Here is a 16,974-nt window from a genome sequence, read left to right on the forward strand (position 1 = left end):
GGATTTAAAATTTGTTCTACAAGATGAAACTCATACCTGTTACAATTAACTGAACCAAAAATTCATGGACAGCTAGATCATAGGCCCTAAGAAAGAATCTAGTACTATTATATCAAATGGACTTAGAAATAACATCCCCATCCTTCAGATTAGCACATCTCTCGAACCCCATCAGACTCTTTTTTGCAACAGATGGCAATTAATAGACCCACAACTGGACAATGTGCAAAGAATAAGAGACTGCAGGGTGCTTCTATCTAGATTGGTCATCCATAGTATCCTTCTCCCTGCCAAGATTCAGAGATTTTACTGGGGAAGAATGGGCAGAAAGATTTTAGTAGCCAATTGGGGTAGAAGCATAGTGACAGTATTTGGCAGACATCACAGAACCATTGCACACAAGAACTCATAGTGGCTGTGACTGCATGTACAAGATCAAGCCAGCCAATATTCCAGAGTGAATAAGGTAAGGAGTCATGAAGTCTCACACCTAGGGGAGGAACTCTTGCCAACAGATGGCTTCTATGAGGAGTCAGTTTTCTTCAGTAATGTGGTCAATAAGAAGCCACCCATGCTCCATAAGATGGTTCCACACAGAGACAGCACTAAGTGGACTGACTCAGGGTTTGCCATATTTTGCTTATTGTAAATTGGAACTTGACACACGTTAAGAGTTATTTAGGAAGAGGCATTCTGAATAGGAAAGATGCCTCCATACGGTTTGCCTACAGGAAATGTGTAGAGCAGATTTAAACTAGTAAATTTGCCTGTAGGAAAGTCTGAAGTACCCACCCCATTGTGGGTAGAGTAAATCCTCAACAGGTGGTCCTGGGTGTACAAATGAGAAGGCAGTCTGAGGGTGCCAGTGCGGAGCAAGCCAGAAAGCAGCATTCCTCCGTGGCCTCTGCATTCGCTCCTGTCTTCTTCAGTTTCCTGCTTGATCTGAGTTCCCATCCTGACCTTCTTCTTGGGAAAGTAAGATGTAATAAACCCTTTCCTAAAGTAAAATGGAATCTAAAGCAAAGAGCACACCAAGAGGGGAAAAATAGTGGGGGAATAGAGAAGGAAATGGGGGAAAACTTATAATAATACATTATGAAAATCTCAAACAATAAAAAAACAAAATTCAACTTTTATTTAAAAACACAACATTCTGCTAACCTGAAGACATCACAGTCTCAAAGTTTCCAAGAAGTCTGCTGCACACAGGCAACTGGTAAGAGACCTTCTGGAACAGTTACACCCTACTGGGAGTCTACAGTGATCTCAGGACCCATCAATCCCCATCTCCCCATTCCCTGAATTCTACTCCCCTTCCAGAGGGCAACTTCTGCCAGGGCAGAGTACCAACTTGTCTGCTCCTCTGAAGACACCACAGTCTGAAGGCCTCCCAGCAGAACAGCTACAAGCAGGGCAATAGCTTGACTGCTCCTGCGAAGACCAAACAGTCTGAAGGCCTCACAGGAGATCTGCTGCAGTCAGGGCAACAAATCAGCAGCTTGTCTGCCCCTCTGAGGACCCCATAATCTGAAGACTTCACAGGAGGTCTGCTACAGTCAGGGCTACAGGCCTACCAGGAGACTAGCAACAACCAGGGACACAAGAGACAAGCACCAAACAGAGATGACCAGACCAGCTAATATTAATATTATCCCAGTATTATTGTGTGAGGTCAATGTGTGTTTTGAGCTTTAGTAAAGTTTCTTTTATGGATGTGGGTGCTCTTATATTTGGAGCATAGAATTGAGACTTCCTGTTGGTGGATTTTTCCTTTGATGAATATGAAGTGTCTTTCTCCATTTCACTTGGTAACTTTTGGTTGAAAGTCTATTTTATTGGATATTAGGATGGCAACTCCAGCTTGTTTTTTGGGACCATTTGTTTGGAAGACATTTTTCCAGCCTTTTACTCTGAGGTAGTGTCTTTGTTATGGAGGTGTGTTTCTTGTATCCAGTAAAATGCTAGATCCTGCTTGCATATCTAGTCTGTCAGCTTATGTCTTTTTACAGGGGAATTGAGTCCATTGATATTGAGAGATATTAAAGACAGATGATTGTCAGTTCTTGTCACATTTGTCATTGTAGGTAGCATTATGTGTATGTGATTCTTTTTGGCTTTATTGTGAGATGATTAATATCTTGTTTTTCCTTTGGTATAGGTACCTGCTTTGTGTTGGAGCTTTCCTTCTCGAACCCTTTGTAGGACTGAATTGGTAGATAGATAGTGTTTAAATTGGCTTTGTCCCGGAATTCCTTGGTTTCTCCATCTATGTTGATTGAGTTTTGCTGGGTATACTAGCCTGGGTTGACATTTGTGTTCTCTTAGGGTTTGCATGACCTCTGTCCAGGCTCTTCTGACTTTTAGTGTCTGTTGAGAAGTCTGATGTAATTCTGATACATCTGCCTTTGTATGTGACCTGGCCTTTCCCCCTTGTGGCTTTTAATATTCTTTCTTTGTTCTGTGCATTTAGTGTTTTGATTATTGTGTGATAAAAGGGTTTTCTTTTCTGGTCCAATCTATTTGGTGTTTTATAGGCTTCATGTATGTTTATGCCCATCTCTCTTTATGTTGGGGAAGTTGTCTTCTATGATTTTGTTGATGTTTTCAGGTCCTTTGAGCTGGGAATCTTCACTCTCCTCTATTCCTATTCTGCTTACATTTGGTCTTTTCATTGTGTTCTGGATTTACTGCATGTTTTGGGTTACGGTTTTTTTATGTGTTTAATTTTATTTGACAGTTTCGTCAATATCTTCTAAGGTATCTCCTACACCTGAGATTCTCTCTTCTATCTCTTATATGCTTACCTCACCAACAATAATTACTGACCACCTTCTAGGTTTTCCATTTCCAGGGTTGGCTCACATTTGTGTTCTCTTTATTCTTTCTCCTTCCACTTTTAGGTCTTGAACCACTTTGTTCAATTACTTCATCTGCTTGATTGTGTCTTCCTGTATTTCTTTAAGGGATCTGTTTCCTCTTTAATGGCTTCTACCCATTTACCTGTGTTTTCTTTCCTGTATTTCTTTCAGTGTGCTATTTATATCTTCGTTAAAGGACTCTATTATCGTCTTGAGATAGGATTTTAGGTCAGCTTCCTGATTTTCAGGTGTGTTGGTATAGTCGGGGCTTGTTGTGGTAGGAGAACTGGGTTCTGATGATGCCCACGTATATTGGCTTCTGTTGCTTATGGTCTTGCCCTTGCCTCTCATCATATGGTTATTCTTGATGTTTGCTGGTCTGGGTGTCTCTGTCTGCAGCCTGCCTCTTTTGTTCCTGGGTTGCTTCAGGTCTCCTGGTAGGTCTGAGGCTTTGGCTGTAGCTGACCTTCTATGGATCCTTCCAAATGTGGGGTCTTCAGAGGGGCAGAAGAACTGTGGATCTGCTGCCCTTGCTGTAGTAGATCTCCTGGCAGGCATTCAGACTGTTTGGTCTTTGGAGGATCAGTCAGGCTGTTGCCCTGTGTGAAGATGTTCTCCACGGAGGCCTACAGACTGTGGTTTGTTTCCCTGTGTACAAAAGAACTTCACGGAGACTTTCAGACTGTTGGATCAGTTGCCTTGCATGCCACTGAGGTACTGGGAGGTCTTCAGACTGTTGGATCAGCTGCCCAGTTGCCTCAAGTGCAGGGGAACTCCTGAGATGCCTTCAGGCTGTGGTGTCAGTTGCCCTGTATGTGGTAGACCTCCTGGGATACCTTCAGGCTGTGGTATCTTCAGGGGAGCAGATTAGCTGGTAATCAGCCCCAGTTGAAGGTGCAGGTCAGAAGGTTTCAACCACATTTCTAATCTGAGTCCCCCCCCACCCCCCCCTCGCACTCTCACGAATATACAGTGCTCAAGCCATATGAACTAATGCCATAGATACTGACTTCTGTCATTTTTTTCTTTGCCTGAATATTGGGTGACTATTTCTTCAAATTTCTCATAATTTCTTCAACATAAATCTCAATCTCCCAATTATAGCTTTGAAACTCCCTCTGAAGACTGATAATTTTCAACATGTCCTCTTTTCCAAAATATGTGTGTGAAATCAGAACTGATTCTATCCTGGGTATGACCTGGGGCTTGAACTTAGTTTGTTATTCTTGGTGGCAAGCATCTTTACCTATTGAGCTCTCTTTCCAGACCTAAAATGTCCTAATAAATGTTGATGGGTTAGCAAATAAAAGCAATAGTCTCTAATTCTAAAATGTTAATTTTGAAAAACTGTAAAAGCAGTACACTGAACAAAATTTCCACGTATCCCTAAATTTACACCCAAGAAAAATAGAGAAAAAAATTATGTGCCATATGCAATTAAATAAAAAGCATTTGAGGGGAATAAAATTGAATTTTACTCCATTTTTGTAAAAAGTCAGATGTATATTAGGTTAATGTGTATGTGGTTAAAGGTTGTAATATCAGAATACTCTATACATTTCTTTAAAACCAGATATTTTAGTAATAAAGTATGAAAATTTAATATTTAACATTAAACCTGGAAGTTTGGTACCTTTATAATCATCACTAAGACTGTTGTTTTGTCAAAATTCCTTGAAAGAAGCAACTTCAGAGAAGTGCCCATTGTGGCTTATTCCCAGGAGTGTAGTTTCTCATGGTGGCAGCAAGTGTATGAAGCAGGCTGGTTACACGGCACTGCCAATCAGGAGAAAAAGTGACAGGAATTGGTGCCAACCTGAAGCCCCAACCACAGTGACTCACTGTCTCCATCAAGGCTCTAGTTCCTAAAGAGTCCACATACGAACTGTGGACCGAGTATTTAAACATAGGCGTCTATGAGGAACATCTCACATTCACAACCAACCACATTATGAAGAACGTGTATATATATGCTGTGCAAATCCTATGTGTATGCACAAAAACCCAAGAAGCACACAGGGTCAAAGTTTAGTTTGTCTTCCAATGTGATATTTGAGGATAGCTATTGAAGCCCACGATGGTTCCATTATTTTAGAAGAGAAAAGTTTTGGAGAAAGTTTAAAGAGTGATATTTATTTCAGGAACTAAATTTATTCAACTACTACTATAAGACGAAAAGTTATTTTCAAAGTATTAATCCTTCTTTATGAGTGAAATGTGGAGAAAATGTCAATTTTTTAAAAAATGTATTGTATGTGGGTGTTTTACCTACATACACACACACACACACACACACACATACACACACATGTATACCATGTGTGTGGTGCCTGTGGAAGCCCGCTGGAACTGAAGCTACAGATCATTGTGAACTACCACGTGAGTGTTGGGAAAGGAACACAGGCTCTCTGAGAGAGCAGCCAGTGCTCCTAACCCGAGCCGTCTCTCCAGTTCCAATGTACACTTCTTATCAGCTATATTGCTTGCAATGTGTCAGAGACAAAAATGCATTTAACTTATTTTGTCATAACCATTTTTCGCAGGTATAGTATTGAGCACAGGGGAACTTTTCACATATTAACAGATAATACTATTTCAAATATGTTTCTGTGCTCAGTTCCCTGCTCTTTTCTAACAATAAAAAGAAATATAACAAAATCAAGGGAAAGGTTAAGCTTAATAATGAACTTTTATATATGTATTTCATAACACTGTCTATGTATAGTGATTGTATATGAAAACCACTGCCAATAAAAACAATGGTACTTGTAAGCATATTTTAATTTTAATTAGAAAATATCATTGTTGTGGCTTTGTTTTTTGCTGTCTATTTTTGTAATGCTAAGTGGAGGCCCCAAGGCCTGCAGGTAGTGCCTGTCCCCCAAGGTAATTCTGACTGGAGGATTAAGATGCCAACAGCCAATAGCTGGGCAGAAGAGACATAGGTGCAGTTGGGGTTTTGTGGGCTTAGAGAGGGAAAACCACATGGAGAGGGCAGGAAGAAGCCACCATGGAATAGAAGAAGAAATGTTATGTGAAATATTGCAGACTCTCTGACTCGGAGCTCCAAAATCTCTCCTCCCAGCTCTCTAAGTTCACATGTCGTGCCGTTGCCATCCAAATTCCTGTGGCTGGCTGGGGTGCCCTGCCCCTGTACTTTTCTTTGGAACCCAGTTAAGATGCCACTTGAAGGAAAACATCACAAAATCTTAGTTCAGAATCAACAGGTAACACAACTGCTGGGCGCCGAAACTAGCATCATAATTTTGTAATCTATTTTAAGTTATAAATCCTAAACTGGTGGCCTCCAGCTACCTACATTGCGTCTCCATGATCTCCTGTCCAAAAGGAAGTCGTCTTTCTCCTGTCTCTTCTTCCTCTCCTACCTACTCCTCGCCCAGTGATTGGTCCCTTGAAATCTTTACTCATTAGGGGAAGGTCCTGCCACAAAGACCATCGCAGGAGGGAGGAGAGCCCCCAAGGGCGAAGGGCAAGAGAACATGGCGCAGAGGGTTGCCCAGCTGCAGTCAGGAGTAGCCCAGGTGAAACAGTCAATAGCAGTGATAACTCGGGGTTATCGATAGGAAAGTAGATCCTAACAGCATGGAGGGGAGGCAGCTAGCTGCCCAGCTGGTGTGCTGCCTAAGGCATATTAAAAAAGATAAAAACTATGTGCATCTCTCATTGTCTTTCATCTGAGAACACAAACAGTCTAAGACAGAACTGAAGTCCTGGGTCAGGATTTTAAAAATTTTACTACTACATATCACAAATACATATATGGATATATTAAATGTTTAATGTAAATCAACACAGGATTGTAATGTAAAACAACATGGTACAATAAACCGTGTATCATTTATTTCTGATAAAACATACACTTTCCACTATGATACAAAGTGCATTTGTCTGCCGACCAACCCTAGAGATCACTGTCACCAACATACATTATGCTGTTGTAGCAGGAGGGGATCCTTCATACTTCATAGAATACACAAGAACGAGATAAAGTGCGTTTTGCTTTGTAGAGATAAGTAAAGCAGCATAGCGTTCCTTGCATTGCCATCTTACTTACTTATTAAACTGTTTATCATCTGTGCTGGAGATCAGACTCTGAGTTACACTTTCCAAAGCCACAGTGCCCTACCCCTGCATTCCCATCATACTTACACTCTCACTCCTGAGCTCGGTGTGTGAAGGGCACTCGCTGCTCAGCATGACCATCTGGGTTCAAATCCCAAAGCCCACCTGGTGGAATGGGAGACCTAACTCCTCAAAGTTCCCGCTGACCTTCATATATATACAGACATATACAACAAATAAATAAACGTAATTTTTAAAACCCTTATTCCTACTTAAAGTGATAAATATATTCATGTGTTTCATATACAATGTATACAAATAGCCTAAAAGCTATGCTTCTATGTGTCTGTGTTCTGTATGCTGTCACCTGAGGGAAGGTGTGGGATTGTAGCAGCATCTTTCTGGGAAATCAAATAGAAGAATTGAAATTTTTGGAGCATTTTATATTTTGGTCAAAAGTTTAGATTAGGGAATATTGATTGTAGAACTGACCTAAAGAACTCTACAAACAATGACACTTGGAAGGCAAGCTTGTTACAAGCAGCCCATTCCTGTGCCCCAAACTAGTTATTTTCACTAGTCTAAGTACAGCAAGGTTCTCTACTGCAGACCCAGATTTAGTATATCTGGGTGACATTTACTGTGAAAATATACCCAACAGAAATATTAAATAAGCATTGTTAGTCACTAAAAATGCCAATCATTTACACCATGTAAATGATTATACTTTGGTTCACACAGATAAAGTGGCTACACTTTTCATTAGGGAAATTCTGACCCCTAAAGCAGTAACAGCAGTGAGGGAGTACAATGCCCCGCCCTGCGGAAGCTAGCAGGCATATTTGGGCATGTGAACAGTGCCTCGTGGCAGCCAGCTCCCCCCTACCTACATGCTGGTCCTTAGGAACTGAATTTGTGTGAGACTGCACTTAGCTTTCTGCACTGCAATGCTTAGTACGCAACCCAAACAGTTCTGATGCGACCCACACTGACAGCTTCGATTTAAAAGGAAGTGTGTAGTGATATACACACTCATTAAACCTGTCCTGTTAAGGAGCAACTTTCTTTGCATGAATACTAAGTGGCTGCAGTCTCTGGATTATATTTTTAATATTTCAAAAAATCAAAATTAGGATTATTAGAGGTGGATTAGAAATTATTATTCATTTAAATTATAGGGAAGACAGATAAAGTCACACTGTAAGATAATAATGTTGGAATAAGGCATCTTGCCTACAGATTTTCATGTTATTTGGCTCGGGTTGCTATTTCAAGTCAAAAGTCCATCATGTGAGTTACTGACTGTCAACGTTGTGCTTCTGGAAGAACGACTTTCCTAATTCGTATGAACTGATCATAATGGCGCAAGCGGGGACAATTTTAACTAACCGAGGAATTAGACCTGAAAAGAGAATGGGAAAAACAAAACAAGACACATTTTATCCTTTTTTTTTTTTAATGTAGCATTTGGATTCATAATGACCAAATTAAATGATCTGCAATACCAAATTCTGTATCATATCTATATCAGCAAAGATAGGTCAAACTTTTCACTCCCAACTTTAAATTCAAATTTTATAAGTCTACTACTGAACATTTATTTTAATAAACAGTTATTTCTTTAACTTATCACAAATTTAAAATAAATATAAAATGTTACCCATCACTTTTTGATGGAACGTAATTATAGAAGGAGATTTAAAACAAATGACTATATTCAAAGACTCTGTAAAGCAAGGATTTTTACCTGTAAACAACCCAGACAATCCTTTGTCAGCAACAATGTTCTTCATTATAGTCCAGGTTGACATATCCAAAGGTGCAGGAACTATGTTTAAAAAAATGAAAAAAAAATGTTAAAAGAAAAAATAATCACATCATTAAAAACAACTTAATAATCTATATCACAGATCCATTCTAGCTACCGTTCTATCGCTATGAAGAGACACCATGACCAAGGCAACTCTTGTTTAAAAAAAGCACTTAATTGGGGGCTTGCTTACAGTTTTTGAGACTTAGTTCAGGAACTTAGTTAGGAAGCAGGCAGCCATGTTGCTGGAGCAGTAGCTGAGAGCTTTCCATCCTGGCCCTTGGGCAGCAGGCAGAGACAGAAACACTGCGCCTGGCCTTGGTTATTTAAACCTCAAAGCCCACACCCTGTGATACACCTCTTCTAATAGGCCATACCTCATAAGCCTTTCCAAATGGTTCCACAACTGGGATCAAGCATTCAAATATATGAGTCTATAGGGACCATTCTCATTTAAGCCCTCACAAGAGTATACATAAATAATGCTATTTCATTATAAGAAGGATCTGCTTATCTAGGAGTTACTTTCAATCTTTTTTGTTTTATTATGCTCAAATATGGACTAACTACATAGCCCAGTTTGACCTGCTCTCTAGGTGAGGTTAGCCTCAAGCTCACAAACTTCCTAACTAGGCTTCCTGAGTGATGGGGTAGAGATTATGCCACCAGACTTAAATTCAATTTTTAATGCCTAGGTTCCTTAAAAAGAAGGCAGCTCTACATGCAAACATGCACACATCTGTAAGCAAACAAGCAGGAACATAAAAAAGAGCTAGCAGGGTTCTCATAAAAATCAGTGGCATTACTATTTGTACCTTCTTTCATGTCAAGTATTTCACAGTGAAAAATGGAAGATTTAGAAAACCCAGCTAATATAACTTCTAATCTAACATAATCCAGAAAACCATTTTCATTTCAATTTCATTATCCAAAGTTTAACAGAAGAAAAAAATGTATGTAGTGGTCTGAATAGGTTTGACCCTCATAGGCTCATGTGTTGACTACTTGGCCAACGGGGGATGTGTCCTTGTGCTTTGAGGTCCTGTGCTCAAGCGCCACCCAGCGCAGAAGAGACCCTCCTCTTAGCTGCCTACAGGAGAATCTCCTCCTGCTGCCTTGGGATCAAGACATGGAACTCTTGGTTCCTTCTCCAGCACCGTGTCTGCCTGGATGCTACCACACTTCCTGCCATGACGATAATGGACTGAACTTCTCAAACTTCAGCCAGCCCCAGTTAAGTGTGTGTGTGTGTGTGTGTCCTCATGGCTCTGGAACATTTCCTTCAAATGACAGGTTATAGACAGCAGTACCATCTTTGTTGTCTCAAGTATGGGAGGGAGTAAAATTTAAAACTTTGCTACAGAGGATACCACTATTCCGGAAAGACTCAGGGCAGCAGTATAGGGCAAAACCAGAACAGTGAAGTGGGAAGGGGTGGGTGGGAGAACAGGAGGAGGGAAGGGGGCTTATGGGACTTTAGGGGAGTGGGGGGGCCTGAAAAGGGGAAATCATTTGAAATGTAAATAAAAAATATTTCAAATAAAAAAATAATAATAAAAAAACAAAGAAAAAAAAAAGAGCTAGCAGAATCCAAAAGCTTTTTTTTTTTTTTTTAAAGAGGATACCACTAAATGCACATATAAAGCCTATAAATAGTTGTATACAAACTAACAAAATAAAACTAAAATTACCTCCCAGGCTTTCTTAGTGCCTACTATTAGAGGACACTTCGTATTTAGTAGATCAAAGATAAAGCCATTCAGATTAATTTACAGAGATCTATAAAGAAGATTTCTTCAAATGATGTCTAAGAAGAAGGAAGGAGAGGACCCTGGTCCTGGAAAGGCTCAGTGCAGCAGTATAGGGCAATACCAGGACAGGGAAGTGGGAAGGGGGGATGGGGAACAGGGGAGGGAAGAGGGCTTATGGGACTTTCATGGAGGGGAGCCAGGAAAGGGGAAATCATTTGAAATGCAAATAAAGAATATATCTAATAAAAAAAGGAATATTTCTTTAATATTATATGTCAACTTTGCGCAAAACAAATCGCAGGTTAGAAAATATCATTTCCATTAAAATAAGCTATCATGAAGTTTATACAAAATATTTTTACAATAGATAATTCCTTCAGTCTTGCTATACCATCTTTCCTTTCCTTTCCTTTTCCTTTCTTCCTTCCTTCCCCTTTCTTCCTTTCTTTCTCTCTCTCTCTCTCTCTCTCTCTCTCTCTCTCTCTCTCTCTCTCTTTCTTTCTTTACCAGAATGGTCCCACCTAGGGACCACTAGGAAGGTTTTGAACTCATAATCCTGCTCCTGCCTCCCGAATGCTGGGATTACAGGTATGCTCAATAACTGCCAGGTTTGCTACATTTTTAAACCAAAATAAATGATAGTGCATGTGGTCGGGGCTGGGAAGAAGGAAGTATACTTTCACTGTAGAAAGAAGTATAGTTACAAAGGAAACAAAGGCGAAAAAACTGGAGAAAGTAGTAAGAATAAGGACAGTAAAGATCAGTGTCATGAGGGGCAGCCGCTCGGTGACCTCCCGCCATCTTTACAGGGTCTTACAGTTACAGGGGCCTTGGATGGCCAGGGTTCTGTTTTTGTTATCTTTTACACTGATTTGTCTAGACTTCTACTATTAATTTATTTCAAAGAGTACTTAGAGAATAAATACAGATTTGAAAACAAACTATAAGAAAAATTATAACTACTTAGTTTTCCATGATAAAAGTAGGGTTTTGTTTTCCTTCATGGAAGTTAAGAGACTTAAATGATAGCAGACAAGATACAAGCTTTAAGATTTCTAAAACTTTCTTACTGTTTTTCTAGAATGGTTTTCCATTCTAACATCTTTCTCAGTTTCACTAAGAAAAACTAAGGTTTAAGAACAGCAGTGTTTACTGATTTCATGTATTCCTAATAAAAATCACACAAGGGAAACAAACAAGGTGTCTTAAAATGCTTTAAATTAAACTTACATTTACAATATTCATGCGTCCACAGTTGCGTCTGTTTCTGTGTTTTTACTACATCAAATGGTAAAGTTGCAACAGCTGCAAACTGTCAAAAAGTTCATTTAAATTCTTAATTTTTAAAAAGTATTTTTAAAATATTATTAGCATATTATTTAATATGGATAATGATAAAAATCACAAACTGAAATTTAAAATAAACAAGATATACTTAAAGTTTTTAATTCAGAAGACAGGTTACAGCTCAAGTATTCATTCATCATAAACTCCAAAGAACAGCCTCAGAAAAGCTCCTGTTTTCCTTCCCAAGATCACATGGGCACCAATGGCAAAGACAGAATCAGACTTCTGTGGCTTTATACCAGTGTTCACAGTTTCTGATTCTTTTGTGTCTCCAATACTATTTTACTGCGTACCGCCAGTGTGCAGGTGTGTCCGTGTGCATGACGTGGCTCGGTCTCACCTTCAATTCAACTGTGTAGCAAGGACTCCTGGAAGCCCTGACACTGTGGCCTAGGCTTGGTGAGCTAGGATTGCAGGCCTGAGCCATCACACTCGGCTTTTTACATATTTTAAAGTAGAAATTCTCCAGGGCCTACTTAGCATATGAAAATCTCCAGCAAACATTTTCCAAATAATTAGAAAAGTTAAATTTAAAAGTTAATGAAAATGTACTTCAAATTTTTAGTTTCTTTGTTCCTTTTTGATGGGTATATATAGTTAACAATGGTTAAAGAAAATCACATTTCTAAACAATCCTCAAAGTGGTACAATTTATCACCATTTTCCAAATTGCCTTAAGTGAGATCAAAAAAGATAAATTCCTTTAAAAATGGTCTCATAGTATCTGATATACTGTCCAGATATAATATATTTGCTTTCTAGTTCACATCTGAATACATACATTTGCAAACTGACTCTTAAAATGCCTTATATCATCTCAGCAGTGTATTGTTCTTCAAATCAGTCTCAGGGACCGTGGCTAGTTTGAAAGCACAGCCATTTTCTCCCCTCCGCAGTCTCCATGTGGCGACTACAGTCGGCTACCACACAGTCTAAACGAGAGCTGGGACGGCTCTCTTTGTGGCACCATCACATTCAGGATATTTTCCCATTGATTAAAAACGTTGATTAAAAATCAAGTTTCTCTGTTCAGCAGCAACATTAACCTGGAGCCCTTCCTATTCCTGTGCAGCTGGCGTCTGCTCAGGCCACCTTTCCCTGCTAAGGGAGGTTTTTCTCCTCCGTGCCTATCACATGCCACCTGAACTGACACACACATTGATCTGAGTGCTGTTTCCTAACTCTGCCCCGATTGGGATAAGGAAGGAATAACACCTTCCTTATTCCGTTGTCTACAACGTTCCACCTCCTCACTCAGCCCTCTAAACATTACTTGTTTGTAAGACAAACTTGTTTAAAGACAAAGGCCGCCATCACCAGTCTAAGCTGGCCTGAACCCAAGCTTCCTGCTTCTACCTCTGGGACACCGAGTACTGACTTAATGTCCTGCTGCTCTGTATGTGCAATCTGTCTGTGTCGCGCAATAAATGATTACACATTAATTTTGGAAGCATGTGGATCTATGACAACACTTTCTTGCCCAAGCAGTGATTGAGATGAATCTGTATCACTTGTATGGTGAGAAAGGTTAAGCTTCCTATTACCCAAAAGTGGTCCTCTGTGTTTCTTCCGTTCTAGTTTCAATGTTTCTCAGAATTCCTTAGGAATTTCTAAGTAGCCAAAATTTTTTTCAAGAACCATAGGAACAGAAACTAGACACTGTTTGATTTGATGATACATACTAGATAAAACTCCATGACTCCACGACTATTAAACATATCAATTAACATTCATTGAACTAATGTACTATAAAATACAAGAAAGTGCTATATCACACATAATCATGATACCCTTAATTATGTAACCAGTACAAGTCTATTAAAAATCAAATGTGTGTAGAATAAAAACATCAGTAGGAAGAGCATTTTAAAACAGTTTAAATAGTAGAATTTATTTCTTTGAAACAGGAAAAAAGTGTCCTCTCGATATACATGAAATGCTTGATAAGATCTTGTTCTGTTTTAATACTAATTAGCAATTTTCTGGAATATCAACAACAACAAGAACAAGAACAACAGCAACAACAAACTTACAGAACCAGACAATGCTCCCGAAGTAAAGTTGATCATAAATGTTGGTTCATATAAACCAGATTTCTCACAAAGCCACTTCTTTAAGTTTTCATAATTATACCAGTACATTGCTGTAAGACAGAATGAAATGAGCACAATTTAGAAAAATTGTAGCCTTTAGAGAAAGAGCTATGAAGTTACAAATCAGAGGGAAACAGGGGCTCTCATCTTGACACACTGCCCTTCATGCCTAAAAGCAGTTGAGATTAAAAGGGGGGACTGAAATTCTGAGAAATATTTTAATAGTCTTTTAAGAAAACAAATACTTCTACATCAGTGCTGCTGAAATATAATTGAGAACCCTGACAGGGCAAGCAGGAGAAAGGTCAGATCTGGAGTGCCATCACAGGCCACACCATGGCCAGATGTAGTATTCTAGAAATATAAGGGTATTTATATATATACAGCCATGGAAGAGCCTACTTATGATGGAAAGCACTTGATAAAAGTAACCCTCTCATGTAAAGCAAACTCAAATTCTCGGAAATACAGAGATTAAAAAAATGTTTCTCATAAAACATATGAAACAACTTGTATCAAAAGTAACTATTAATACATAGGAAAAAAGGAAATTAAGATAAATGAAAATTAAAACATTGAAGACTTAATATACATTACCTACAAAGCTCAAAAGATGTTTACACTAATTAGTTTCATTTTTTAAAAGTAGGTAGATATTATCTAATAGGCAAAATTCAATTGCAACTTTATTACCCACAAGGCTTCACAAAGCATTTTATTGTAAAAATATACAGGTTTAAAAATAACTAGCAAGGGCTGGTGAAGTTGCTCAAGGGGACAGCACTGGCCTAGTATGTACAATGTCCCAGGTTCAGTCCCCAACACCCAACACAATAACAAGCAAAGGCTACCAAAACCTGGAAGGTCAAGTATACCTATAAAATACAGAATGCATATAAACTTTATGAAGAAAATATTAAATAGCTATTGAAACACTTTAAAAGCACTAGTGATTTGGACAGTATTATTGGCAAATTATTGTTAGACAATAGACCAGTAGGACAAAATTCATTCATACATGCAAATCCCTCTCCCGACTGAAGTTACTCAATGAATGATGCTTACAAGGACCTATATGTTGGGTCATATCCACAACTTAATTATCTCTAAACAAATGGCCAATGAAACAATGCCAACTTTTCTAAGTAATCACTGAAATGCAAATCAAAGTGAGATACTTTAAATAATCAAATAAGCATAATTTAAGGACCTTGACAATGAAGAGCTTATGAAAGTATAAGGTAGCAGAAAACATCATCATTGGTGGTAAGTTCACATATCCATACAGTCACTTAAATTCTTTTACTACAACCTTACAGCAGTTGGCTCTCCCTTCCGACTAGCTGGGTCCTGGAGACTGAGCTCATGCCATGAGGCTTGAGGGCAGGCAGTGCTGAGTCATCTTGCTGGTCCTACTTTTGTTCCTTCTGTTATTTTAAATAACTTTAAATGTTATCTCATGTGCCTGCATATGTCTGGCATGCCGGGTGCCAACAGTAGTCAGAAGAGAGTGTCAGGTCTGGAACTAGAGCTGGATGGGTGTGAGCTGCCACTGGGGTGATGGGAACTAAACCCAGGCCTTCTGCAAAAACAGCAAGTGTTCTTAATCACTGAGCATCCCTTCAGTCTTTTTTTTTGAGGGGTTTTGTTGTTTTTGATACAGGGTCTTACTGTGTAGTCTAGCCTGGCCTCAAATTCATGGTAATTCTTATGTCCCAATCTCTCAAATGTTGCTACTACAGACATAAGCCATCATACCAGGTTACAATCTAATCACTTTTTAAAAAGGGTCACTTTTAGTTGGGTATAATGTCTTATACCCTTACCACACAGGAGGTAGAGGCAGGCAGAGCTCTGTGAATTTGAGGCCAGTTTGGTCTATATATCAAGTTCCAGGCCAGCCAGGGTTACAGAGATAGACCCTGCCTCCACAAAAAAATAAAGACTCACTTTTAATTAGCAAAATCAGAAATATACTTAAGCTATTTAGAAGAGTCAGCAAGTTCAACAGGGGAAAACGGTTACGTGGGTGCAGTAAGAATTAATTTTAATATCAGTACTACTCTATACATACACATGTGGTTTGAAGAGGAATGGCTCCCACAGTGTGGGTGCTTGGACATAGGGAGTGGCTTTGTTGAAGGAAATATGTCTCTGGAGGCGGACTCTGAGGTCTTACAAGCTCATGTCTGGCCAGCGTCTCTCCTTGGTACCTTGTGATAAAGATGGAGAGCTCTCAGCTCTTTCTCCAGCACCAAATCTGCCTGCTTGCCACCATGCTTTCTGCCGGGACAGTAACGGACTGAACATATAAACTATGAGCCAGTCCCAATGAAATGGTTTCCTTTTTTATTTTCTATATTCTTTGTTTACATTCCAAATGATTTCCCCCTTATAAGAGTTTCCTTTGTTGTTCTCCACAGCAATAAAAACCAGACTAAGACAATATATAAGAATAAAAAGTAAGAAGACAGCTACCTACAAAACTAGAATGTATCTTATGAATTTTTGAGTAGAAAACTGGTTTTAAAGATCAAAACTAAACAATGTATTTTTAAGGATAATAAACTAGAAAACATTTTATAGACAAATAAGATCATAAAATTGCAGTATGGGGACAGTGTGACAGCTCAGTGGGTCGGGTACTTGCTGCTTTGTCTGAGAACCCACACAGCTGAAGGAGAGAACCAACTCCCACACTCTGAAGTCCTGGGGGGGGCGTGCAAGGTGTATCAACACCTCATGGTCTAACAGAGCCAGCACTGAAGCTGGCTTATATGATGACACAGCAAGTCCAGAGGTATTCATTTTGTACACATATATCTGTGTTATTTTTACAAACCAGAATATATCTTTAAAAGTAAACTGGCATAGGAGACTTACTTTATGCCTCGATAATGTATAAAGTCAAAATAATTTCCTATTTGATTTATAATAGTCTCTTACCGAATGGAAAGTCAATACTAAGTTTTTAGTATTTAGTCTTACTAAAAAATTAAGTTCAGTCAATTTAAAGATGGTCTTAAGTACAT

At 39.0% G+C, this 16,974-nt stretch overlaps 1 protein-coding gene across 1 annotated transcript in view; it reads right to left on the reverse strand.

Moving 5' to 3' along the window:
- Positions 1-6,637: 6,637 nt before the first annotated feature.
- The window catches only part of Slc25a40 (solute carrier family 25 member 40), a 31,865-nt gene continuing 21,528 nt past the window's right edge, over positions 6,638-16,974 (reverse strand). The window contains exons 9-12 of the mRNA XM_052173157.1: positions 13,883-13,992; positions 11,733-11,814; positions 8,689-8,769; positions 6,638-8,343 (exon numbers count right to left, since the gene is read on the reverse strand). Coding sequence (XP_052029117.1) covers positions 8,237-8,343; positions 8,689-8,769; positions 11,733-11,814; positions 13,883-13,992 — 380 coding nt within the window. The 3' untranslated portion in view covers positions 6,638-8,236. The remainder of the gene's footprint in view (positions 8,344-8,688; positions 8,770-11,732; positions 11,815-13,882; positions 13,993-16,974) is intronic.

This window comes from Apodemus sylvaticus, chromosome 2 (genome assembly GCF_947179515.1).
Source record: "Apodemus sylvaticus chromosome 2, mApoSyl1.1, whole genome shotgun sequence".
NCBI classification, from domain to species: Eukaryota; Metazoa; Chordata; class Mammalia; order Rodentia; family Muridae; genus Apodemus; species Apodemus sylvaticus.